At 41.2% G+C, this 25,921-nt stretch overlaps 1 protein-coding gene across 1 annotated transcript in view; it reads right to left on the bottom strand.

Annotated features, from left to right (window-relative positions):
• SCIN (scinderin) overlaps positions 1-25,921 on the bottom strand; it is a 79,057-nt gene that overhangs the window by 4,271 nt on the left and 48,865 nt on the right. Inside the window, exons 5-13 of the mRNA XM_069586628.1 lie at positions 25,658-25,750; positions 22,311-22,443; positions 21,825-21,913; positions 20,492-20,707; positions 18,018-18,139; positions 11,972-12,062; positions 9,413-9,583; positions 2,831-3,008; positions 2,414-2,535 (exon numbers count right to left, since the gene is read on the bottom strand). Coding sequence (XP_069442729.1) covers positions 2,414-2,535; positions 2,831-3,008; positions 9,413-9,583; positions 11,972-12,062; positions 18,018-18,139; positions 20,492-20,707; positions 21,825-21,913; positions 22,311-22,443; positions 25,658-25,750 — 1,215 coding nt within the window. The remainder of the gene's footprint in view (positions 1-2,413; positions 2,536-2,830; positions 3,009-9,412; positions 9,584-11,971; positions 12,063-18,017; positions 18,140-20,491; positions 20,708-21,824; positions 21,914-22,310; positions 22,444-25,657; positions 25,751-25,921) is intronic.

The following is a 25,921-nucleotide window of genomic DNA, read 5'->3' as shown; positions in this document are numbered from 1 at the left end:
TTAATCATGTATCACAAACTGAGGCTATCTTATTTAGGGAGGAGAGTATTTAACATAAATATTGCATATGGCTTTAGAGAGGCCATGCACAAGAAATATAGCCATAGTTTCCTCTACTTTTAGTTCTTTGTGACAAGTTGCTTCGCTGGTTTCTATTGCCTTCCTAGTTCCAAAAGACATTTAAGTTTATGATGCAGGTATTAAATCTTCTTTCATTTTGTAGGTAGGTCAAGATTATTTTAATAAAATCAACAGGTCTGGTCATTTTAAAAAATCAACCATTTTCAATAAAATATTATAACAATATTCCATAAGCAAAGTGTCATTATTTTTATTTTAAATGGGTTAAACTGTGTTCTCCAGAGGTAACACTAAAAGGTAATGGGCTAGTTTAACACACCCAATACCAGCAGGCATTCATTAAAGTTCAAATTTTTGAAAGAATTCTGGATGAAACTCCCCCTAATCATTAGGAAGGTGGTGACAGATTGGATTAGGGTTTTCAGTTCTTCATGTCTCCCCTCTGCCATGTGACTCTGCAGATGAAGCTGACTGTGGCCTTGGCCGTGTCACATCAGCCAATGGGACTCAGCAGAGCCTCCTGGGCTCTGTCCATGGATAAACAGGCATGAACCTAACCTGCAGCCCCTTAAGCACGGCAATACCTATTTGCTGTAATCTGATGGTATTCTCAGATTGTGACACCAAAAACAAACACTAGCCATTTACAGAGGGCAAGAAATGTGTTTATATATATTTTTACAGAATATACCATACCAGGCACCATTCTAATTCTTTATATGCAACAACCAAGATAATATTCACAACAACTCTGTGAAGTCAGTACTAGGATTAGCCCCATTTTTCAGATGAGAACATTATAACACAGAGAGGGTAAATGACCAGCCTCAGGTCACGCAGCCAGGAAGAAATATCACAAGTAAGTGATATCGAACAGGCACACTGGTGTTCTAAAAGCTGTGCTTTTGACCAATAGACTCTGCTGTCTTGTATGAATCTATACATCTAAAGCCTGTTTTCTGATGATGGTAATAAGATCAAACACTTTGTAGCAACACTCCTTTTCCTTAAAATGTTAAGAATTACAGTTCCAAATGTCAAAAAAGAAAATGAATAGGTGTAAAGAAAAAAGTATATTTCTCTTAAATATGTGAATGACAAAAGCTGAAAACTAATAGATTTTTTTAAACCTAAGAAAAAAGCCTAGGAATTATATTTGTAAGTATATATTTGCATATTCATTTTTGTAAAACATATCTTCATTGGAAACAAGCATATTTATAGCAATATTAGCAAATAATACTCTCAAGAAATTAGAGAGGCTCACACTGAAAAAGATGTTATTTGGATGTGATACCAAATAACAGTCAAAAGAGTAAAACAGATTTTCCTGACGACAAATTTATAAAATACAGGGATTTCCTGCAAAGTAGATGAATAATTGTGGTGCCTAACAACCTAACATTTATCACAATTCACCATTTAAATCTTTAATCTTTAGGTCAAGTCACTTGTAAGCTGCAAGTGTGTTTCACAAATGAGCAGTTTCTTCTTCAAAGCATTTTATTTCAAGCATGCAATGTACCTGGGAAAATATTAATGTTCATGTGTGTGTTCAAAAGTAAAGCTTGTATTTACCAAGACAGGGTGACCAAATCTTTAGTTCAAATTTTATCAGCAAAGAATTTGTTCCTTAAATGAGAAATTTATACAAAAGCCTAGTATGTCAAATGGAGAAAGCAGAATTTTTGTGATTAAACTGAGATGAGGGGCTCAGCCCAGGATATTTCAGAGACGCATAGAAAATCACTCTTGTACACAGACACTTTTACTTTGAATTGCCTAAAATTCAAAGCTTGTGAATGTGACTGTGACATAAAATATTCCTGCTGATTTCAGCTCACTTGCAGGTGTGTGTAGAGCTTTCTGTGATTTTGCTCAATGATCATAATATTTCCATAATGTTTTTCATTCCATCAACATGGTGAGACTGTTTACTCCCCTGGGAAACTGAAGTGTAAAAATTTACATAGTTTGATCAGAGAAACCACTATTGCTGCACACTGAAAGTGTCAAATTATTAAATTAACAAATCCAACCATGTGCATATGCATACAGCAACAGCCACACGCTGACACGGGTGCAAAGTAGCTGGTATTTTTAAGAGCCGCTTGATTTCTACGGCACATTACAGTATTCCCATGCTCTCCCATCCATTATCATTGGCTCTTAAATCAACCCTGTGTGAAGCAGATTGTCATCTGTGGTTTGCAAGTAAACCAAAACTGGCAATTGCAGTAGGCATCTCACTGGAAGGAATCAGAGCAGTATCAGAATGCCTCCCTCTCCCCCTACTGTTTGGTTCCACCCCGTGGTTTCTCAGGACGCTTACAATGAATCTTCCAGTTTTGTTGGAGCAGCCGTAAAGCCGAGGTGGATGGTCTTCAGCCTGGGATTCTAGCAGAGGAGAGGTCTGGTAGTCTTTTTTCCCTCCAAGGGAATTCCAAAACTCCTCTGTGGAAAACACACTGAGTTAACCTATGCATTTTCAGGAGCATACGGTCGGTTCTGCTTTACAGTAACAAATAACTGCATCTCACCTCAAGTTCACTGTTAAGTTACTTAAATATAGCAGGAGATGTCACACAAATAGAGCAGGTACCATCACCCATTCTTGCAACTAGTGAACGGGTTTTTAATGCCCTATAACCATTACAAAGTTCCTATTTATAAAAAAGATAAATTACATGATGAGCAAGTACACCAAATGTAAGTTCTGGCTCGTGTCCTTGGCCCCACCTGTACACACCTGGTTCCTCGCCTTCCTGAATCACCGCAGTTTTGCATTTGAGGATGCTTGCCACGTACTCTGCTCCTTTCTCCTCCTCCTGTGTGGCGCCTTTTCCTATCCAGATGTAGCCATTATTTTGTCGCAGTTTCAGGACAAAAACATCATTGGAATTCAATGAATTTGCATCAACATCTACCTAGAGTATGAAGGAAAATAACACGATTTAAATGCATTGCTGGTCCCTCAGTAAACATGCCCAAGAAGCTGGGCTGCTGCCAAACCACCTACAGACTTCTGTCCTGATCCAGGAATTAATTTGGGGGCATTAGCACACCACTTGTTATTGTTGTTCAGTTGCTAAGTTGTGTCCAAAACTTTACGACTCCATGGACTACAGCACACCAGCCTTCCCTGTCATTCACTACCTCTGGGAGCTTGCTGAAACTCATGTCCATTGAGTCGGTAATGCCATCCAACCATCTCACCCTCTATTGCCCCTTCCTCCTCCTGCCTTCAATCTTTCCCAGCATCAGGGTCTTTTCTAATGATTTGGCTCGTCACATCAGGTGGCCAAGTATTGGAGCTTCAGCTTCAGGATCAGTCCTTCCAATGAATAGTCAGGAGTGATTTCCTTTAGGATGGACTGGTTTGATCTCCTTGCTGTCCAAGGGACTCTCAAAAGTCTTCTTCAACACCATAGTTCAAAAGCATCAGTTCTTCAGCACTCAACCTTCTTTATAGTCCATCTCTCAGATCCATATATGACTACTGGATAAACCACAGCTTTGACTAGATAGACCTCTGTTGGCAAAGTGATGTCTCTGGCTTTTAATATGTTGCCTAAGTACAAAAAATTCTCAGAGCCAGGCTTCAACAGTACATAAACTGTGAAATTGCAGATGTTCAAGCTGGATTTAGAAAAGGCAGAGGAACCAGAGATCAAATTGCCAACATCTACTGGATCATCGAAAAAGCAAGAGAGTTCAAGAAAACCATCTACTTCTGCTTTATTGACTACACCAAAGCCTTTGACTGTGTGGATTACAATAAACTGGAAAATTCTGAAAGAGACAGGAATACCAGACCACCTGACCTGCCTCTCGAGAAATGTGTATGCAGGTCAGGAAGCAACAGTTAGAACTGGACATGGAACAACAGACTGGTTCCAAATAGGAAAAGGAGTACGTCAAGGCAGTATACTGTCACTGTGCTTATTTAACTTCTATGCAGAGTACATCATGAGAAATGCTGGGCTGGAGGAAGCACAAGCTGGAATCAAGATTGCAGGGGGAAATACCAATAACCTCAGATATGCAGATGACACCACCCTTATGGCAGAAAGTGAAGAAGAAGTGAAGAGCCTCTTGATGAAAGTGAAAGAGGAGAGTGAAAAAGTTGGCTTAAAGCTCAACATTCAGAAAACTAAGATCATAGCATCCGGTCCCATCACTTCATGGCAAATAGACGGGGAAACAATGGAAACAGTGAGAGACTTTATTTTTCTGGGCTCCAAAATCACTGCAAATGGTGACTGCAGCCATGAAATTAAAAGACACTTGCTCCTTGGAAGAAAAGCTATGACCAACCTAGACAGTGTATTAAAAAGCAGAGACATTACTTTGCCAACAGAGGTCCACTGAGTCAAAGCTATGGTTTTTCCAGTAGTCATGTATGGATGTGAGAGTTGGACTATAAAGAAAGCTGAGCACCGATGAATTGATGCTTTTGAACTGTGGTGTTGAAGAAGGCTCTTGAAAGTCCCTTGGATTGCAAGAAGATCCAACCAGTCCATCCTAAAGGAAATCAGTCCTGAATATTCATTGGAACGACTGATGCTGAAGCTGAAACTCCAATAACTTTGGCTACCTGATGCGAAGAACTGACTCATCTGAAAAGACCCTGATGCTGGGAAAGATTGAAGGCGGGAGGAGAAGGGGACGACAGAGGATGAGATGGTTGGATGGCATCACCGACTGGATGGACATGAGTTTGAGTAAGATCCTGGAGCTGGTGATGGACAGGGAAACATGGCGTGCTGCAGTCCATGGGGTTGCAAAGAGTTGGACATGACTGAGCGACTGAAGTGAATACACCTAGGTACCACTAGGTAACCACTAGGGGGTTAGAAACTTTAGAACAGGAGCATATATTGCTGAGTCACCTAAGGCCCACCTGTCTGCATAATCCTCTGAGAATAAAACGAGGCAAATTTAAGTGATACATAACAAGGATAATAGTCAAAGAGACCACAAAAATGATGATGGCCTATAACTGATACTTGGAAAGAGGATGCAATATTCCCAAATGACACACATAAAGCACAGTGTTCAGATTTTCTCTCCCCTACTAAAGAGGTTTGTCAAATAATCAAGGGGACATCTGAAAATCATAAAACAGGGATTGAGATTTAATGTAAGAAAAGACTGTAACAGAGATTGACTAAAAGCTTCTCTAGGCTCAGATACATTATAGCTCAGATTATAAAAGAATATTTAGAAGGCATTAAAAGCATAGCACTGACAGACCCCCCCTTCCTTTTAACCAGGATGTTGTGGACACAATCTGGGATGAGTCACATGAGCGCAGTTCTGGTCCCTGTGGCCCAGGGCCAGTGAGAGACGCCTGGCTGAGGCCAGACCCCAGCCTGAGGGTGAGCCTTAAGGTGGAGCCTCGGGGCAGCAACAAGGCATTGTGCAGAGTTTCAGGCTTGGGAGGGGGCCTGAGGTCCTAGCATGGGCTTGCGTCTGTAAGCTTGTCATCTTGTGTCTCTGCACTGGTCTGAGGCTCTCTGGACACAGGACTGTGTGACCGCAACAGTGTGTGTGTGATTTTCCATAGGACTCCGTGTGACGTGTGCTAGCAGGCAGATGAAGAAGGAGGAGGAAACAAGACTGTGATAGGGCAGCCCTGAGGGAGGAGGAATTCCAGAGTGTGGTGTCCTGAGGCCAAGTGCAGAGAGCCCTTCGGGAAGCAGCATGTGATGCCGTTTGACCAACTGTGTGGGGTGGCCAGAGGAAAGCATCAGCGTGTGGAAAGCTGGTCTTGCCCAGGTTCGTCAGGACCCTGTCCCCAGAGACAGCAATGGAGGAGCAAGCAAGAACTGCTGGAAGCTTTGAAGATGTGGCCCAGGTGTTGGTCACATTCAGGGGAAGGGTTAGCATCCTCTTTCAGTAAGAAGTTGGCCCCATCGACCAAGCTCAAAGGAATCCATCAGATGTGATGATGAAAACTGATAGGAATTGTGACTCCCGATTCCTAATCCAAATGCTTCCTTGTTTCGTGTGTGTGTGTGTTTTCAGTCACTCAGGCATGTCCAATTCTTTTGGACCCTGGTGGCCTGTAGGCCCACCAGGCTCCTCTGTCCATGGAATTTTCCAGGTAAGACTAGAAAGGATTCCCACATTCTACTCCAGGGGATCTTCCTGACCCAGGGAATGAGCTTGCATCTCTTTCATCTCCTGCACAGGCAGGCTAGCTCTTTACCAACTGCACCACCTGGGAAGCCCAAATGTCTCCTTGTTGGTATAGAGAAAAGAGCATGGAAGATGGAGAGACGGGTGATAAGAGGCCCATGCCCAGACTGGTGTGAGGTCAGGGTGGTAGTTCTACTAAAGAACCTTAGAAAGCTTTAACCCCCCAGGAGATGAAAACAGAAAGTCTTATCAATAGCATTTTGACTGGTGCACTTCAGAGAGGCTAGGAATGCAAAGGGTAGTTTGAGAGGCTGCAAGAAAAGAAAGAATCTGTATCACAAGCAGCTCACGATGCTTCATAAAGAAGTGTCCACTGGGAAGAGCCCAGGACTGTTACAATTCTCCTTGACTCTTGCCTCTGAAGTCAGCTAAGAAGGCCTGGAGATGAAAACTTCTCTTTCAATTTGACAGATTAAAAAATCAGTCACAATTGAACACATGAGAATCCATGCACAGAATGTCATGGATGAGTCAATCCAGAATGGCATTTAAATTATATGACTAAATGAGATCACTCTGAAGAAGGCCAAGACAGCCCTGGAGAGCTCAAGAGCTTCGAGGACAAGCAGAGAAGAATTCAGCAACTGGGTACAAGTGAAAACAGCCTTCAGAAGGGTGACCCTCTGGTGTGGAAGAAATTCTGGTAAGTGTGGGGGGTTTCAGAAGCTTCATTAAAAAATAGTGTTTTGAGAAGACAGAAAGAGCAACTGAGTCAAATGCTAGAAAGAGGTTGAAAACAATGGCATCAGAGAAGAGAATTTTGATGGCAAAAGGTAGGTCATTGGCAAACTAGATAAATCCCATGTGGATGGTGTGGCGGGAAGGGATGGCTGAGTGGAGTGGCTTTTGATAGAGGAGGCTTAGCATAGCAGGGACAGTGAAGGGGCGAGATGACTCTTCTGAGGATCTGTACTCTTAAGGAGTGCAGAGAAAGGATGTGGTAGCCGGGAGGGTGAGAGTCAAGAGAGTTTTTAAAGAAAGCATGGAAGTGTTTTCAAGGCATGTTTGTGCTGCTGAGTAAGTAATCCAGGAGAGAAGAATAAATGAGTGATATGAAGAGAAAGAAGATGACTGCCTGCAAGAATGATGAACTAGAGTTAGGATGAGAGCACTGGACAGAGAAATCCAGGGAAGTCCTTGGAAAGCCCCAGGACAGGGGACCCAGGACAGAAGTCAGTGGTGGGGAACGGGGGCAGATGGAATTTGGCCTGAGAGACAGGAGTCATTTTATTTATGTAATAATATGTATTCATTTATTTAACAGTATATTAGTTTATACAAACATTATTATTTTTATTAATGTATGGATAACAATATATCAATATTAATGTGTACCTTAGTGTTTATATGTAAATTACTATTATAAAGTGTTTATTAATTGTTAGCTATCAATAAATTAACAATTTAAATTGATTTCATAAAATAGGCAAGAAGGAGAATTCGATACAGATGCAGACAAGCTGGTGATATTGGAGGGGAGTAGGTAAGGTAATCGGGCTTCCCACGTGGCTCCAGTGGGAAAGATCACCTGCCCACGCACGAGACATAAGAGATGTGGGTTTGATCCCTGGGTCAGAGGGCATGGCAACCCACTCCAGTATCCTTGCCTGGAGAATCCCATGGACAGAGGAGCCTGGCAAGCTATAACCTAGTGTCACAAAGAGTCGGACACGACTGAAGCAACTTAGCACACACGCATGCAGATAAGGTGAATCTTCTGGGATTATTTTTATATTCTCTGTGACTTCAGAATCCATTATCAGGAAAGAAGTGGGATGTTGGAGATGTTGGGGGGTTGGTGTGATGGGTGGAGAGGGTTCGTGGATTCAGCCATGAGACTGGAGAATTGCTGGAAGAAATAGGGGCTAAAGGACACTTGTTATACATTAGATGCTTGAGGTGCTACAGTTATCACCAAGGACAAGGTCTAGTACAGGACCACCAGTGTGAGATGAAGTGTGGTCAAGATAAGACTGCTAGATGAGAGGAGCCAGCGATGGAGACAGTGAGACAAGAAAGCCGTCAAAGAATAAGAGGGCAGGACCCTCAGCTCAGCAGACACAGAAGAGAGATGGAGGAGGGAGACGGACAAGAAGGAACGAAGTCAACGAGGCAAAAGTGAGCAAGGAGGGGCGCCTGCCATCCCATCCCTGGTCAGCCGGCATCGGGGAAAAACACAGCTTCCACTAGAGAGGGCTGTATGGGCCTTTGTGACCTCAGAACATGGAACAAGAAAAGGGGCGGCTTAGAGGAGAGGTTCCAGGGGGAAGGAGGCTATGACCCACCTGCTTTTAAGGGCTCATCCGGACAACTTGGCAGAGCAGTCCAGATTTGCGGGCATACAGAGAGCGCAGGGCAGTTAGGAGACTTGGGAGACCTGGGTCTCAGTGAGGACTGAGGTGATGGGGTGAGGAACTGTGAAGAATCCTCCTTGAAGTCAAAGTACTCAGCCATTCAAAACCCTGGGCCCACTGGCCTTGCCCCTTACCTGGCGGGCTTGGGGCCGGACACCGCAATCTGGGGCGTGGCTTCTTTCACAGCTGCCACTCAGAGGCAGCTCGTTCGGCCAGCTGAATCATGACTCTGGCCCAGTGTGGCAAAGCTCGCCTTCCATGTTCCTTTACATTTGTGCAAATAAGGGCCTTCTCTCTCAACCTCCCCAATGTGGTCACCGGACCATCACCCGCGATCCATCTTCCCCCAGGCCTTTCAAGACAGAGCTTACGCTGTCTCATGGCTTCAACAACTTGATTTGTTACATTCTTTTTTTGTATATAATTAAATATATTTTTAATGGAAGGATAATCGCTTTACAGTATTGTGTTCGTTTCTGCCAAACAACATGAATCCGTCATAGGTATACCTGTGTCCCCTTGCCATTATTCTTAAATCCATTTGTTTTGTTACAATGTGGTTGAAAAATATGAGAGGCCTGTTATCTGATTAACTTTTTTACTTTTTACTTGATGCTCCTGCTTTTAGTATTTTTAATGGTGAAAACTGGATAAGTTATAGCAATGAAAGAAGTTTACTTGCCACTTTTTTTTCATGACTAATATTGGCTGATGGCCCAGGGCCACTGGGAAGTCCATGAGCAGGGCAGGTTTTATTGACTGCGTGACATTACCTCCATAATTCTGGTGATCGAAGCCAGGTTTCTTCGGACTTGAAAGAGGCGTGTAGGGGGGGCCGGCGCCTGACCTTCTTTCTTTGATGTTCCGTTCTTGTAAATAATGAGCGGTTTGTCTTTGAACAAACTCAGCAGGTGAGCAGGTTCTTTGCCTTGGGAGACTCGAATCTGGGGGCAGAGGGGATAAAGAAATGTAATAAAGAGGGCAATGAAAGAAGGCAGTATTTCCAAAGACATCCTTATTATTCTTTTCGAAAACAAAATTAAAAGTAAATAAAAAGTCAAGTGCAGGAGGAACGATGATTAACAGAAAATACAGGTTCATAAAAATCAAGCACAGCTTCCTTGCTGACTTAGGAACCATTAGTTATTCCAGATACAGCACACTGGGGTGGGGGGAGGTGGTTACAATACCACATTCCATGGCTTTCTGCTTCCACACTGCACCACTTACACCTTAGCACAAAGATGTAAAAAAAAAAAAAAAAAAAAGAGTAATTTTTATAAAAGATGACAAAGATCAGCACTTTGTTGTTTTTCCTTTTGGAGATGTAGGTGAACACATGTGTGAAAGTGCTAGTCGCTCAGTCGTGTCTGACTCTTTGTGACCCCAAGGACTATAGCCCGTCGGGCTCCTCTATCCATGGGATTCTTTAGCAAGAATACCGGAGTGGGTTGCCATTCCCTTCTCCAAGGGATCGTCCCAACCCAGGGATCAAACCCAGGTCTCCTGCTTTGCAGGTATATTCTTTCCCATCTGAGCCACCATCGTAATCTAGGAGTGAACAAATATTTCAATCCAAACATCAAAAGCTGGGAAAATAAACAGAATACACTTTTACTTTTTAACTTACCTATGGAAATGGTAATAGTAGATTTACTTAACATAATCATTTGTCAGGATAAGGAAACTGAAGAAAATAAATGATAAATGACTTAATTTCATCTATTAGTTTAACAGATACTGGATTAGACATGAATTTCCTATTTTTTGCATAAACTATTGATGCATTTATTTACATGAAGAGTTCACATTTTGTGTCAGTCTCCTATGTTTTTCAATTACCTTGCCTTTTGCAAAAATTGAACCATCTCCCCTACCCTGCCCTGGTCTGTTTGTTTTCTAGAAACCAAGTGAATGAGAATGCTGAAGTACACACCATCGTGGGGAGGCCTAGGGAGTGGTGAAAGTAACTCCACAGATAATCTTCAGTTAGCAGACATTTATTTAAATAAGCAAGCAGCCAATTATGAAACTGTGTTGGGGCAAGGTTAGCTAAGAGTACCTAAAACTGTTGTTGCCTTAGCATTTCCCATAACATTGGGAAAACCTCAACTGCCAAATTGAGAGAAAGAGGGCTACTGATTAAAACCCATTCTCCACTGTGAATGAAAACAAGAGAGAGAAAGGGGAATTCCCTGGCAGTTCATGCTTAGGACTGTACTTCCATTGCAGGGAGTTCAGGTTTGATCCCTGATCAGGGAACTATGATCCTGCAAGCGACGCAGCAAGGCCAGAGAGAGAGAAAAGAGAAAGGTAAACTGACAATTTTTCAGTGCTGTAGATAGCAGAGTATGAAGGAATGTTTAAAACAGCGATTTTATTTATTGTAAACCCCTGCCATCTAGTGGTAAAACGAGGCATTATGCTTTCATTGTTAATTCAGGATTCAAATGCCTGACAATAAATTCATTCATTGGGTGTATTAAATATTAGTAGTTAACTCTGAAATGTAGAATTTATAAGGCACAATGCATATCTTCAAAGTTTTGTGTGATTTGGTAAGAATAGTTGAAAGGTTAATTAAATGACATAGGTGATGTCAGTTCTTAGACATATTTCATTCAGGAAATGAATGTAGTAAACAGTTCATGGGGAAGTCGACGGAGATAAGTGTATTTAAAGAATTCAATAATCTTGTTAACTGACAATTAAAACATTAGTTTATATAAATAAATATAAATAACAATGTTAGTTTATTATAAAGTTAATATGCATCTTTAAATTTAAGTCTAACTTGCTTTATTTAGGAACTGAAAACCAAGATGGAATGAAAACCAGCTCAAAGACCGGAATGGACCTCCATATGTTACATATTATGTACTAAAGTGTAGGACTTACTTTTCTAATTAATTATTACCTTTGAATCAGGTAATAATTTAGATAGAGATTTGATTTATAAAGATCTGAAAATGTATAAAGATTTGAAAACTGGAGGTGATCAGCTGGAAGTGATAACTCAGGTAGAACGGTTTTAATACTTAGTAACAAGTGGCTGCCGTTGATCTCATATGATGCCAAAGGAAAGATTCTTTGGGGCTCTAAATTTGTTAATAGCTTATTTTTGTTTCTATTTTTAAATATTTGTTTGTTCCCTCTTTTCCGGAATCTGAGAAAACAAGTAGGGCATGAGAGTAGGAATATTTAAATTCTGAAATGTAAAAAAGGAAATATTTACAAAGTGTCAAATCTGCATCCTGACGTGGGAGAAGGGTTTTAAGGAGACATTGGGCTTGCAAAACTTGTATGAGTGTAGGGGGTAAAAACATCCCAACCTGCACAGCCTGTCCCCCGAGGGATCTATCCAACTGAACAGTCAGGAATGCGGAGGTTGTCAGCTCATCCCTCGTGGCATTTGCTCCTTGCCTGGAGGAACCAAAGTAAAACAAATTAGCTTGCATTTAAGTTTAAGATCTCTAAGGCAGGCATTTCAAACAGAAACTTAAGTTATTATGAAAGATCAAGAAGAAACCTTGCTGTTTTGACATTAAAAAGTCATAGAAGCTATTGTTTTTTAAAGTAGTGAGCCATGATCTATCCTATGTATTGTTTAGAACAACGTATAATAGATGTTTGTAATCTCCATTTCAAGGGCCCATTTTTAGTTTCATAATAACTTAGCTAGGTAGTCAATTCTGTCTGATTTCAAGTTGGAGCTGCCTATTTTGGGAAACAATCTCAACAGTGAAAATAATCCATTTGAGTAGTGTATGAGCCAGATCTATTGGGCTGGATATTAGAGGCACTTTTTTTTTTCCATGACTATTTGGTGAGCATAGTAACAAATGTGTGGACCCACAAAAATCAAGACAATAATGATCAGAAGCCGGCGATGGAGGGGCTTTCCAGGTGGCTCAGTGAGTAAAGAATCTGCCTGCAATGCAGGAGACACAGGAGACGTGCGTTCAACCTGTGGGTCGGTCAGATCTCCTGGAGGAGGGCATGGCAACCCACTCCAGTGTTCTTGCCTGGAGAATCCCGTGGACAGAGGAGCCTGGCGGGCAGTCTAGAGTGTCGCAAAGAGTTGGACACGATTGAATCTACTGAGCATGCGCGTGCGCGCGCACACACACACACACACACACACACACACACACACACACACACAGAGGTAATGGAGAGGCCCCCATTTTGTAATTCTGGTCATTCTTTAAAGGGGTTTCCCATGGACAGAGGAGCCTGATGGGCTGCAGTCCATAGTGTCACAAAGAGTTGGACACGATTGAATTGACGGAGCGCACACACACAAACACATACAGGCAATGGAGAGGCCCCCATTCTGTCATTCTTTAAAGGAATTATGAATAAAATGGTAAGAGAAGCTAAAGTATCAGTGACCAGACACTGCTGCTAAGTTGCTTCAGTCGTGTCCAACTCTGCGCAACCCCATAGATGGCAGCCCACCAGGCTCCCCCGTCCCTGGGATTCTCCAGGCAAGAACACTGGAGTGGGGTGCCATTTCCTTCTCCAATGCATGAAAGTGAAAAGTGAAAGCAAAGTCACTCAGTCGTGTCAGACTCTTCAAGACCCCATGGACCGCAGCCTACCAGGCTCCTCCATCCATGGGATTTTCCAGGCAAGAGTACTGGAGTGGGGTGCCATTGCCTTCTCCAAGTGACCAGATAGGAATCAATAAATCAGTTCATTCAATTCATTGGCAACTTCTCTTTCTAGGATAACTTGTGGCTCTATCTCCAAACACTGGCTTAACCTACACAACAGCCTCTGGGAGATCTGCTTGTTTGAAGACTGTGGGAGGGAAAAAGCAGTGAAAGCATTGTTTGTAGCCAATCCTCCCATCTCTATGTGACTACAGGTTAGCAGGAAGAACACCAGCCCTGGAAATGGATTTTGACAATTAATTATATTCTTGCTTCTGAAGGTTTGAGAGTGACCTACCTGTTCCATACCCAGAACCAGATTAACAGTAGGCTCCCAACCTGGACAACACACATACACACACACACACACACACCCCACACATGCACATATGCACACACATACCCCCACAACACTGAGTGCAGGACGCCTGTCTCATTTATCTTAGAATATTTCATTGAACCAACAGAGTCAAATGGTTGATATGAAAATGTTGTACAGTGGGGTGAAAAAAAAGCACATGCTTATGTCAGACATATGTTTAAAAAAATAGAAAATGCTTTCCATAATAAGGGCACACATGAAGATAAAGTCTTTTAATGCAAATAACTGAAATTTTCCATGAGACTGTCATGCTAGCAAACACTTCTGGGAGTCGCTGGAAGCACCAGGTGGGGAGTCACACAGAGCTGAGGAAACAGCAGGGTCTGTTATCACCTGTCCTTTATTCCCTAGCTCGGCAATTTCTTGGATATTTCTTCATTTTCTTTTTTTTTTTCTTCAGGAAACCACCAGCTAACAGACAACATCACTAAACTTTTGTCATCATTTACTTGTTGTTTTTTTTTTTTTCTTTCCTGGAGTATTTCAATCAGCAATACTGAAAACCCTCACCAAACTTTTGCCTTCTGACACTCTTAATAAATATTTCACTGTTTATCTCAAACCCTTCATCCTCTTCCTGTCAAAGTGACCATGCTTCCACCCACACAGATTCAAACTAATTTGCTTTATGGATCTGTGACCCAGGCAGTCAAGGACTGCACTGCAATCAAGACCATAAGAAAATTGCTTTGTCTCTAACTTTGAAATCCTGTGCTTAGAGGGAGAAAAGAAGCTGTCTACTTTGATATGATTTCTTCTTTACAAATCTGTGGTACTTGTTACTCATTAAAAATAGATGCATGAAAATGGAATTTACTGCTTCAAGAGACTCATCATCACCACTGATCAAAGTTTGTTTAATTTCAATTACTTGACATTTCAGAGAAAAGATCACTGCTGAAATTAGTTTTCTCTTGTCATTTTAGAGTCTCAGGAGTTTCAGAAATAAAAAGACAAATTTGCGTATTCAGCAGTGATTTCATTCAAGTTTGTCACCTTTAACTCTGCCTCTTGGATTTACCCTATTCATATCCCATGATTGAAATGACCACATAAACTGGAAAGTTGGTTAATTTGAAGCTAGTCTTCAGGAGGCATTTCCTAAAGGCCTCTTCACTATGTTTATGGAAGTTTTCAAAGTTCTGCAAACTATACATCAACAAACTGACAAATTTAACATCTGTGCCATCAAACGACCCCATGGACTGTAGCCCGCCAGGCTCCTCTGTCCATGGGATTCTCCAGGCAAGAATACTGGAGTGGGTTGCCATGCCCTCCTCTAAGGGATCTTCCCGACCCAGGGATCAAACCCAAGTCTCTGGCATTACAGGCAGATTCTTTACTGTCTGAGTCACTAGAGAAGCCCAACTAATCACTTGGCTCCTTCTCATTCACTGGTTTTATCTTTTGCTCCCTAACTTTGCTCGTGCCATACACCATTACTAACAGATTAGAGCACGCTTTTTCTTGCATTGCTAGGAAGACCTTCCTATTTGCTTGCTTTCTTCACTCTCATTCTGCTCCCACTTAGATGTCACTTTTAGGAGTCCTTTACCAATAACCTAGCAGCGAGCTTGAGTGTCTGTTCCTAATTCTACACAGACCATTCAGCTTGGTTTTATCTTAAGCCTTCATACTTTATTGAAATGGCTGATAACCATCTTTCTCTCTTTAAGTATAAATTCTTGGGGAATGTTTTTTTATTGTATCTTTAGTATCTAGCTCAGTGCTTAGCACATAGAAAGTGCTCAATGGACACTTTCAAATGATTTAAAAAACAGCTTTTACGTTCAAAATTTATAACCTGATTTAATCCATTTTATCTATATCCACATAGTTATTTATGTGGATTGCAAATTGCTAATTCCTCAGAACATTCTCTTGAATTACTTATTTAATCTTCCCTGTTTGATCTAAGTGCCACAATTATTAACTATATTTTTTACATACCAAAAAGAATTTAGAGGAAGACCAAGAAACAGATGGAGAAGGCGATGGCACCCCACTCCAGTACTCTTGCCTAGAAAATCCCATGGATGGAGGAGCCTGGTAGGCTGCAGTCCATGGGGTCGCTAAGTCGGACATGACTGAGCAACTTCACTTTCACTTTTCACTTTCATGCATTCGAGAAGGAAATGGCAACTCACTCCAGTGTTCTTGCCTGGAGAATCCCAGGGACGGGGGAGCCTGGTGGGCTGCCATCTATGGGGTTGCACAGAGTTGGACATGACTGAAGCGACTTAGCAGCAGTAGCAGCAAGAAACAGAATGTAAAAGAAAGCTTACTCAGAATGCAAGTAATGTAAATTCATTACCTACTTACAATGAATTTATCCCTACAGATGCCATGCTTTGCACAGATACTTTTCTGAATTAAAATTTTAGAAAAGGAAACTGCAAAATAAGGACATAGTTTCTAGCAGGGGATAGCTGCAGGCAGGCCTTAAGGACAGCTGCAGATCAAGGCGTGAAATGTCACTTCACCCGTTACAAGAGTTGTGACTTTGCATTAAATTATTTACTCTATCTGATTCCCCCCTCCTTTTATATATAACTTTTGAAAATTATCTGATTGTGAGGAAGAGAGATAATACATGGAAACATCTAGCATTTTGCTGGCACAAACACGCTGCTCAAAAAAACTGGTTGCTATGAAGATGGCATCTTAAACACAGCGCTAAATAGCTAAGTACATTCATCTTTGACAGGATATGATGCAACTGTGGGGTCAGAAATGTCTCTGAACACAGTGGTTCTCATTAATGCCATGGTGTACATGAGAAACTCAAGAGTCCTGCCAACTGGGGGTCTGATTTCTTTGGTATAAAGACGGCACTGGGTATTCAGCTTTGGGAAAAACTATCCGGGTTAGTATGGTGCAGCTAGTGTTCAGAGCCATTGCCTAAGGCAGTGCCTATCAATCACTAACATGATTCTGAATCATCCTGAGAACTTGTTAAAACACAGGTTCCGTTTTCGTAGGTCAAAGGTGGGGCCTGATATTCTCTATTTCTAACCAGCTCCCCAGTGACGCTGATACTCCTGGTTTCCACACCATCCTTGGGGTACCAAGAACCCATGGGGTGGGGACAATCACCTCATCTCCTAGTCTTGGTTAAGGTCAAGGCACTGGCCAGTATAAGGGGGAAGTGGTCACACTGTGAGGACTAAGGATGACTGTCATCCGGTGGGTCACTCACCATAGAGAAAAGTCACCCTATCAGCAGACACCCGAGTCCTTGTCCACTCAGTATCCTCACTGAAGACAGCTACCACCACGTAGGCAAAGGCAGGATCCTGCTTCATCCTCACAACTTCAACCTACACCTCTCAGCTTTAATATCCTTTTTGAAAATTCTTTTCTTTTTCTCAGTCTTCTCAGAAATATTCCACTTTATCTGATTTCACTTCATAAATAGTTTGAGAATTCAGCATTACACGATTTGTTGCAGAATCCTGTCCCTTTGGACTAGTCCGGCATGCTATATGTACTTCACTTACTTGGTTGGACATTTCCATTGGCACTGACTCTAAGTCAATTTGAAGGTGAAAGTGTTAGTTACTCAGTCATGTCCTGATGTTTTGCGACCCTATGGACCATAGCCCACCAGGCTCCTCTGTCCATGGGATTCTCCAGGCAAGAATACTGGAGTGGGTTGCCATTTTCTTCTCCAGGGGACCTTCCTGACTTGAAGATCAAACCCAGGTCTCCTGCATTGCAGGCTGACTATACGGTCCCAGCCACCAGGGAAGTAAACTTAAACTTCAATCAACTCAAATCATTATGCAAAAGAAATGGATAAGAAATGGAAGCAATAGCATTTTTTATTTAGTACTGCTATGAATTTCATGAGGACAAAGAATAAGGATGCATCAATTTGAGATCTCCAGAGTCTGAAATAGAACCATAAATGATATACATGCCTTAGAGAATCTGATTCATTGAAATGTTGCAACTCCAATCAGGATGAGCCTCTGTGAATTTTAACAATAAGAAGACATGGTACCTGTTGCTGGCCAGTTGGAGTGTTTGTCAGCTTTCAAAGGAGAGGAGTTATTCAACTACATATCCACTAAAGGAACACCACCCTTCAGCTATCAAAACCTTTCTCCTAAATCAGTAAGGATGACTTTTCTCTAAACTGCTCTTGGACAGCAGCTACCAAAGCATAGCCAAAATCATACTAGAAGAAAATACTACATTCACGTTATACACAGCTCACTAGGCTAAATTATAGGATACTTTTATCCCATATTGGAGGGAATATAATGAAATTTAACTTTGGAGCAACATGCGGCCTCTACAGAACTTGAGAGTTTATGAAAGCGGGAAACTTACCAGGTGTAGATAATCTGTCCTCTGGGATAAGTGTAAAGTATAATGTAGCAGTCACCACCATAGAATTCACCATAAGAGTTTGGGTCAATTTCGACCCTACCGTTGTTTTCTACACGCCAAATCTAAAAGAAATAAATACGTGTATCAAAATCAGAATCTTCTTTATCTAATAATATTTCTCTAGGTAAAAAAAAAAATTTGGTTTAGATCTGTCATTAAAAACCTTTGACTTTTGTAACCAGTTACAAATCAAGCAACAGGAAGACACTTTTGTCAGTTTGGTTATTGACTTGTTAAGCGTTCAGAGTGCTTTTATGCTCTTTTCTTTTATACCCTTCATAGTACTTCCCTCAGTTCTGAGCCTGTGGATTAATAAATACCTATTGTTTGATTGATTAGTGAAAATAACATGACACTCTAGTTACACGGCAAACTGAAATATTTAGCTCAGAAATACATCTCTTAACGTATATAAATTTTTCATCAGTTGGGAGGCAATTTTTAAAAACTTCTCCTTCCCTGTGCTTTAAGGCATGAGCCTGTTTTTTTCTTTTTTTTTTCCCCAGGTAAGAGTGGCAGATTGTGACTAAACAATAAAAATGCCAAATTGCATGACTTCTATTTTCAAAATGGGCCATAAGACTAAGATAGAAGCAGGCAGAACTAGTTATTTTCTATTTCCTCCTCCTCATCACAAACTAAAGGTATTTTTGATTAAAAGTTGGAGAGATGAGAGTTGTAAATGAAATGGGCAAGTACACGAGAGTGAGAGACTGCAGGCGCCGCGTGCACACACATCCTCCTGCCTGGGTCCTGGGAGGCTCAGGACAGATCCTCTGTTTCAAAATTGGGGCTTTCCTGATGGCTCAGATGGTAAAGGGTCTGCCTGCAGTGTGGGAGACCTGGGTTCGATCCCTGGGTTGGGAAGATCCCCTGGAGAAGGAAATGGCAACGCACTCTAGTACTCTTGCCTGGAAAATTCCATGGACTGAAGAGCCTGGTGGGCTACAGTCCATGGGGTCACAAAGAGTCAGACATGACTGAGCGACTCCACTTTCACTTTGAAATTGAAGATGAGCAAGTGGAATAAAGCAGTGCAGTGCTTTCAGAGAGCAGCCTTCCTGCACCATCCGACAGGAACAATGGCAGCATGGCTTGGCTAAACCCAAAATCCTAGAGAAAACCTTGGCCATCATCCTCCCAGGTGGCATGGGAGGACTTCTCAGAACACTATGCTCTGAGGTGGAGACTACAGCCAGGACACATTTGGAGCTGGGGATCCATGTCCACCACGGGGCTCTCTGGCTGTGCTGAGCTCCAGAAAAGGATGACTGAGCAGGACACAGACCCAGGCCCCAAAGCTGATAACTCTCTGACAGCGACCACAGGAGGCACTTCTCCCTGGGTAGTCCCCATAACCCCTGCCCAGCTTAGATTCACACTTCAAGCCTTTGAAAAGAGGAAAAACACCTTCTTAAATCCCTTACATTAAATCTCAGACTTTGGTCTGAGCAGTGTGTGACAAGCTCTGGGAATGAAGAGATGAATTATTTAATTCCTTCCCTCAGGAACGACAAGAGGTCTGGGAGGAGAAATCTCTAAGTAAATGAACAACTCTGGTACTTCTACGATGAATCCATGAAGAACATGACTTCTGGCTTGAGAACAGAGAAAGGTCATTTCAGTGCAGAGAGAAGTCTCTTCAGAAGAGATGAAGCTTGCGACTTAACTGAGTTACAAAGGAGGAGCTGGAGGAGCCCTCGAGGCTGAGGAGGCTGAGGTGCAGAGAGCAAGGCTCAGTCATGGAAGGCCTGGGAGGCCCAGCTAAGGACGGATGTTCTCAGGAAGACTGTGGAGAGCCACCAACATACTCTAGAACAGAAGTGATCTTATACGGTTCCCCTTAAGTTAGATGACTCAATGGCAGACCAAACACAAAGAGATTTTAGTTAGGGAGAATTCTTAAGAGGGTTTCAACAATTTTTGTAAAAAAATAGCAATAATCAACAAATTCATTTTGAATGCTCTAAAAACATCTGTGATGTTGGCACATAACACACAATTTGCCTTTGTGAATGCCCTTAAGGCGCAAGGGAAGGACAAACTTAGGTCCTTGGAGCTTTCGGAACAATGTATCCACACTGGACAAGTCTAGTTCCTAGAGTAGAAGCAGGCTTGGACCAGGAAATGAGATGGAGACAGCTGGGTTCCTTGGAGGCCTCTAAGGTGGTTAGGTGATCTTACACAAATTACCTAGTTTCTTAGAATCTCAGCAAACACACTATACACTAAGACTGAAGGTCAGACAACGCTGTCTTCCAACTTTCAACTCCCTGGTTTAATATACAATCTTGGATCATCTTTATTAATCATGAAAATGCACATTTTACAATTTGCAGCTTCCTGAAGTTATATTTCCACATAAACTGGCATAAATGTGCTTGACAAACAAATAAACAGAAATATGTAAATACCTCCACTTTGCCAGAACCATCATCCACCATATGATGCTGGGCTGCCATTTGTGGAGAACTGTGCAATTTTGAGGCGTCAAATGGAATTTGTTTTATGTGAGCCACTTTTTCTGTGACATACACTTTCCCGAAGCCATCGCTCTGATCTCTATCTCTCCAGTCCTTAAAGAACTGTTTGAAGATTGGTGTTTCACCTCCTTCTGGAAGAACTTGAATCTGAAATGTAAAAAATTATTATTATTATTAGCTTAGTGGGTAGAGCATCAGACTTTTAATCCAAGAGTCCAGGGTTCATGTCCCTGTTCAGGTGCTCTGGTTTGGGTTTCCCTGGTGGCTCAGTAGTAAAGAATCCGCTTGCCAATGCAGGAGACATGGGTTTGATCTCTGGGTCAGGAAGATCCCCTGGAAAAGGGAATGGCAACCCACTCCAGTATCCTTGCCTGGGAAATTCCATGGACAGAAGAGCCTGGCAGGATATAGTCCATGGGATCACAAATAGTCGAACACGACTAGTGACTAAACAACAATAATTATAAACAGAAAAATAAGAGACCAAGGAAAAACAATAGTCTAGTTTTGGAGAAAAAACTAAGGAAACACTAAGAGGAGTCGTTTGTTTTTTTTTTTTTTAAAGATAACAAATGTAAACTTAGAAGCTGGAATCCATATATGAATGCAAAAGGAAAAATATCAAATATGAAGCTAAAACAATCCAACCCTGCTTTTTTTCTGATAGCTAAAGTAACTGCCAATGAATTTGGATGTTTGAGAGAAGAATCAAGTCATTTCATATGTTTCCATTACCGTCAAGTAAGTTTGACTGTTTTTCTATTTTAGGTTCATAGGAGGCCTGTGACCTGAAAGAAATTATCTCCTTGTGCTGCTTTTGCCAGGACATAAAAAGGAAGAGAACAGATGAAGCTAGGAGATTCAGAAAAGAAGAGCAACTAGTCAGTGTCTAAATTAATCTCCATGAAGGCAAGTATTTTCTGGGCCTTAGTCCATGTTTACACAACTTGCTCTAGGGAATAACTGATATATGCTCTCAGCTAATTCAACTATGCTTGACCATCTTGACTTAAAGGCTGTGCAAGAAGTGAATGGGCTTTTATTCTAATCACAGAGTCCCATTGAAAGTCTAATCTCCAATTGCTGCAAAATTTCGTCCTCCACACAGAGTTCTAGGGGCACAGGACCCAACATTGCATGCACATAGGTAGGAATGCCTTCTGTGTATGTTTTTTTGAACCAAATTTGCTCAGGAGTTTTGTGGTGATGTCACGAGCTCCCATATCTAAAAAATTTTTCCTAGCTAGTTCATTTCCATACGTACTTGGGTATTTGTAGAATAATTCATTTGCTCTAGGAATTCCTCAGCTGTCTTCATGGCAGCCTTTCTCTCCTGGGGATTAGCATCTTTACCTAACATGCAACATAAATGAAAGAGAATTTTAGAGACACAAGATATTACATGATTAAGAGATACTTGTGCACCAAAAATTAAACATAATTATAATTTAATTTAACTACAATACTGAAAAATGGCAAAACGTCCTAGCATACTAAATATATTTAACAATATTATAATATAGAATATTTAAAAAATTCTATTCTAGTGCCCAAAGACTTTCTTTTACCCCATCATCCCTAGTAAATAAGGCTAATAATAAGAAAATATGGTTTTGATGTCTGCATTGTATAGATCATGCAGAAAGGTAAGCTTTTTTTTTTAAGTCAGAAAAGATGTTTTATCTTTCTGAAGAAATACATATAAATCTGAAGTATGTCAACAATGCCAATGGCATTTTTTTTTTTTTACCTTTCCATACGAAAATCTGTTTTGCAGCACCGTGGTCCAAAATGAAGCATTCTTCAGACAGCAGCATCGCCATGGAGAAGGGGTTTTCTTCTGCCACCAGACTCACTTTCATGGAGCCGCTGGCATCTGAAACCTGACATGAAAACCATGAGCTTGCCTGAGGATGATCAGTGAGCTCTAGACTGTGATCATGGTGACGGTTGCTCAACTCTGTACATGTAATAAAAACCACTGAATTGCACACTTTCAATGGATAAACTACATAATATGTACGTTATATCTCAACAAAGCTATTTCAAAGAAAACAAAGACCAAAAAAACCCCTCAGGAACCCAGTTATACCTTGGAAAAGACTTTCTTAAAGCCCTTTAGGATAAAAGTACTACTAATAAAAAGCTAAGTTTCAACACAGAAAATAATAGTGATAATAATCATGGATAAAGTTTGTTTCAGTTTTCACATTTACCAGGCACCACACAACGAACTTCACATGATTATTTCTTAGTCTTTATAAAAATCTTTGAAATAGATACCCTTGTACTCATTGCACACATACAAAGCTGAAGCTTAAACACTCATTCATTCAATACTCGCTGAGTACTACCATATCCCAGACACTGTGGTAAGGAATGCACTGATATATTACACCTTATGCTTACAGACTTTTTTCAATATGGAGCCTGTCATTTACTTAAATATGCTGTAGAAATTATCAAAGTAAATCTCATGTCACAAATAAAACATCATAAAATAAAACTTGTGACATCTGTGTCACAAGTCAACTTACCAAGACTCCCGAAGTTTGGAAACGGCTATAGAACTGTTTTTTTTTTAAATAAGCTGGAGATGTACAGCTTACAAAGTCTTACAAAATTTCCTAGGTTAGAATTCAGTTTTTTCAAGGCGTGGTAGGCTGCAAGGTAATCCACCTAGGCACTTGTTAAATATGCAGATTTGAGGATCCTCCCTAGATGAGTGGTGGGGTTTTACAGCACTGCAGTGGCGCTTGAATTCTGTATTTTTAGAAATCACCCTAGGTGACTCAGCTTCCCAGCCCTGTGCTGTTGCGTTAAGTCACTTCAATCGTGTCCGACTCTTTGAGACCCTATGGACTGTAACCTGCTAGGCTCCTCTGTGCATGGGATTCTCTAGGCAAGACTACTGGAGGGGGTTGCCATGCCCTTCTCCAGGGGATCTTCCCTACCCAGGGATCGAACCCGAGTCTCTTATGTCTCCTGCATTGGCAGAAGGGTCTTTACCACTAGCGCCACCTGGGAAACCCTGTTCAGCTATTTCAAATTATTTTCAGGACTGAAATAGAAGTATGCAATACATGATACACCCACTAGAGGGAGCATTGACCCAAGATTAACATGTGTGTGTTAGTCGCTCAGTCGTGTCCAACTCTTTTGAGATCCTATGGACTGTAACCTGCCAGGCTCCTCTGTCCATGGAATTCTCCAGGCAAGAAATCTGGAATGGGTTGCCATTCCCTTCTCCAGGGGATCTTCCTGACCCAGAGATCGAACTCTGGTCTCCTGCACTGCAGGCAGATTATCAACTGAGCCACCAGGGAAGCCCCACAATTAACGTGTTCATGCTTATTTATTTACTCTCATGATGCTATCTGAGGGGAGAACAGCTTTATTTAATGAGGTGACATAAAAGGTGTTTGTTAAACTCTTGAAATTGGGTTTTAGAAACCCAATTCTAACAATAAAAATAATAAATATAAATTAAAATAAATTTATGTTTAAAAAATAGTAAATTATTTAATTAAAATTAATCTTAAAATAAATAATTTTAAAATAAAAATAATAAAAATGAAACCCAATAATAAAAAATAAGCAGTCACAAAATCTTTAGAATAACAATTTCTGTGTGGCTTATATTAAAATTATCAGCATTTAGGAGTGGTTAAGACATTTTCCTTTGCCATCTAGAAAAAAAGAATCTATTTCTCCTTTCTTTCTACATAAAAGGAAGTTATTCTACACAAGACAGCAGCTTGAACTTCATTTAAAAATCACAGTGTGTCTGAGCTAGACCATCCCTTTAAAGAGCAGAAAATAGACGTCCTTCTTATCAGAGATGAGAAAAGGACTCAATTCCACAGGGAGATTGTGGTCTGCTCCAAATCATGTGCTTGGAAAGTTACAAAGGCACAGAATGCTTAACGGATCCCATGTGAACAGTCTCCTCACCTGGTACATCTTCTGGATTTTGTTACCCTCACCAGCAATAAAATCATAAAATTGTGGATTGGAAGGAACCTAAGTAGTCTTCCAATTAAATCTCTCTTTTTTCAGATAAGAAAACTAAGACCCAGAATGGCCATGTCTTGGCCAAGGTCACTCCGGCAGTCCTTCCCACAGAGTTAATAAGGAACTAAGTCTGCCAACACCCAGGACAGTTTTTACCTTTTTCCTTCCAGCTATTTGATTTGATAACATTGCCCTCTTATAAAAAAGACTTCATGATGGCTAAACAGGGTATTTCAAGTGAGGTCACAATTTTATAGCTCATTAGGATTTCATTTAAAAAAGCTTACAGTCTTTTTACTCTACGAAGGAAACACTTTATTGAATGTATTGTACTGCATGTAAGATATCAGGACATACTGTCGCTGGAGCAACGAGCAGTCGAGAGGAGATACCCCACCTCCAAGGCAAGGAGCACCGGCTGTGCTTTGCACCAAAGAATTGATGCTTTTGAACTGAGGTGTTGCAAAAGACTCTTGAGAGTCCCTTGGACTGAAAGGAGATTCAACCAGTCCATCCTAAAGGAGATCAGTCCTAAATAATCATTGGAAGGACTGATGTTGAAGCTGAAACTCCAATACTTTGGCCACCTGATGCGAAGAGCTAACTCATTTTAAAAGACCCTGATGCTGGGAAAGATTGAAGGTGGGAGGAGAAGGGGATGACAGAGGATGAGGTGGATGGATGGTGTCACCAACTCAATGGACAAAGGTCTGGGTAAACTCTGGGAGTTGGTGACGGACAGGGAGGCCTGGCGTGCTGTGGTCCATGGGGTTGCAAGAAGTCGGACACGACTGAGTGATTGAACTGAACTCAACTGTTGCAAACTAGTACAGCAACAATATATATAATTATTTAATTTAAATCACAGCAAATTATTTGTTGTTTTTAATAAAAATTTTAAAAGTAATAGAAATAGGAGTTTTAAAGAACTGTGTTAAAGCAAAGAACAAATTCTTCCCACACATTTCTCTTTGAAGGCAACGAGGAGCATTGTCATCTGTGGCAAACTGTCCCTCCCCAGCAGGTCTCCCCAGCACCATCCTGTCCAATAAAAACAACAGAACTTCCTACCAGTGAACTCACCATGTAGAGCTTAGCCATTTTCCTATTAGTTATATCTGCTTTGATGTCATCATCATCTTCTCCATCCCTAAGCTCTGGTTTTTTCCCTAATACCTGGAAAAAAAGAGTACAGATAAAAAGATAAAGACCTCTCATTAGTACTGAAGTTAAAAAAAGAGATTCTAAAGTAATAGATTATAAAATATTAGCAACTGAAATGACAAGGCTCGGACATTTCTCACCAATCATGCTAAACTGGCCTTCTCCCACAGATCAAATCAATCA

The sequence above is a fragment of the Ovis canadensis genome, chromosome 4 (assembly GCF_042477335.2).
Source record: "Ovis canadensis isolate MfBH-ARS-UI-01 breed Bighorn chromosome 4, ARS-UI_OviCan_v2, whole genome shotgun sequence".
Lineage (NCBI taxonomy): Eukaryota > Metazoa > Chordata > Mammalia > Artiodactyla > Bovidae > Ovis > Ovis canadensis.
Note: the sequence above shows the minus strand (reverse complement) of the source record. Positions and strands in the feature narration are given on the sequence as shown.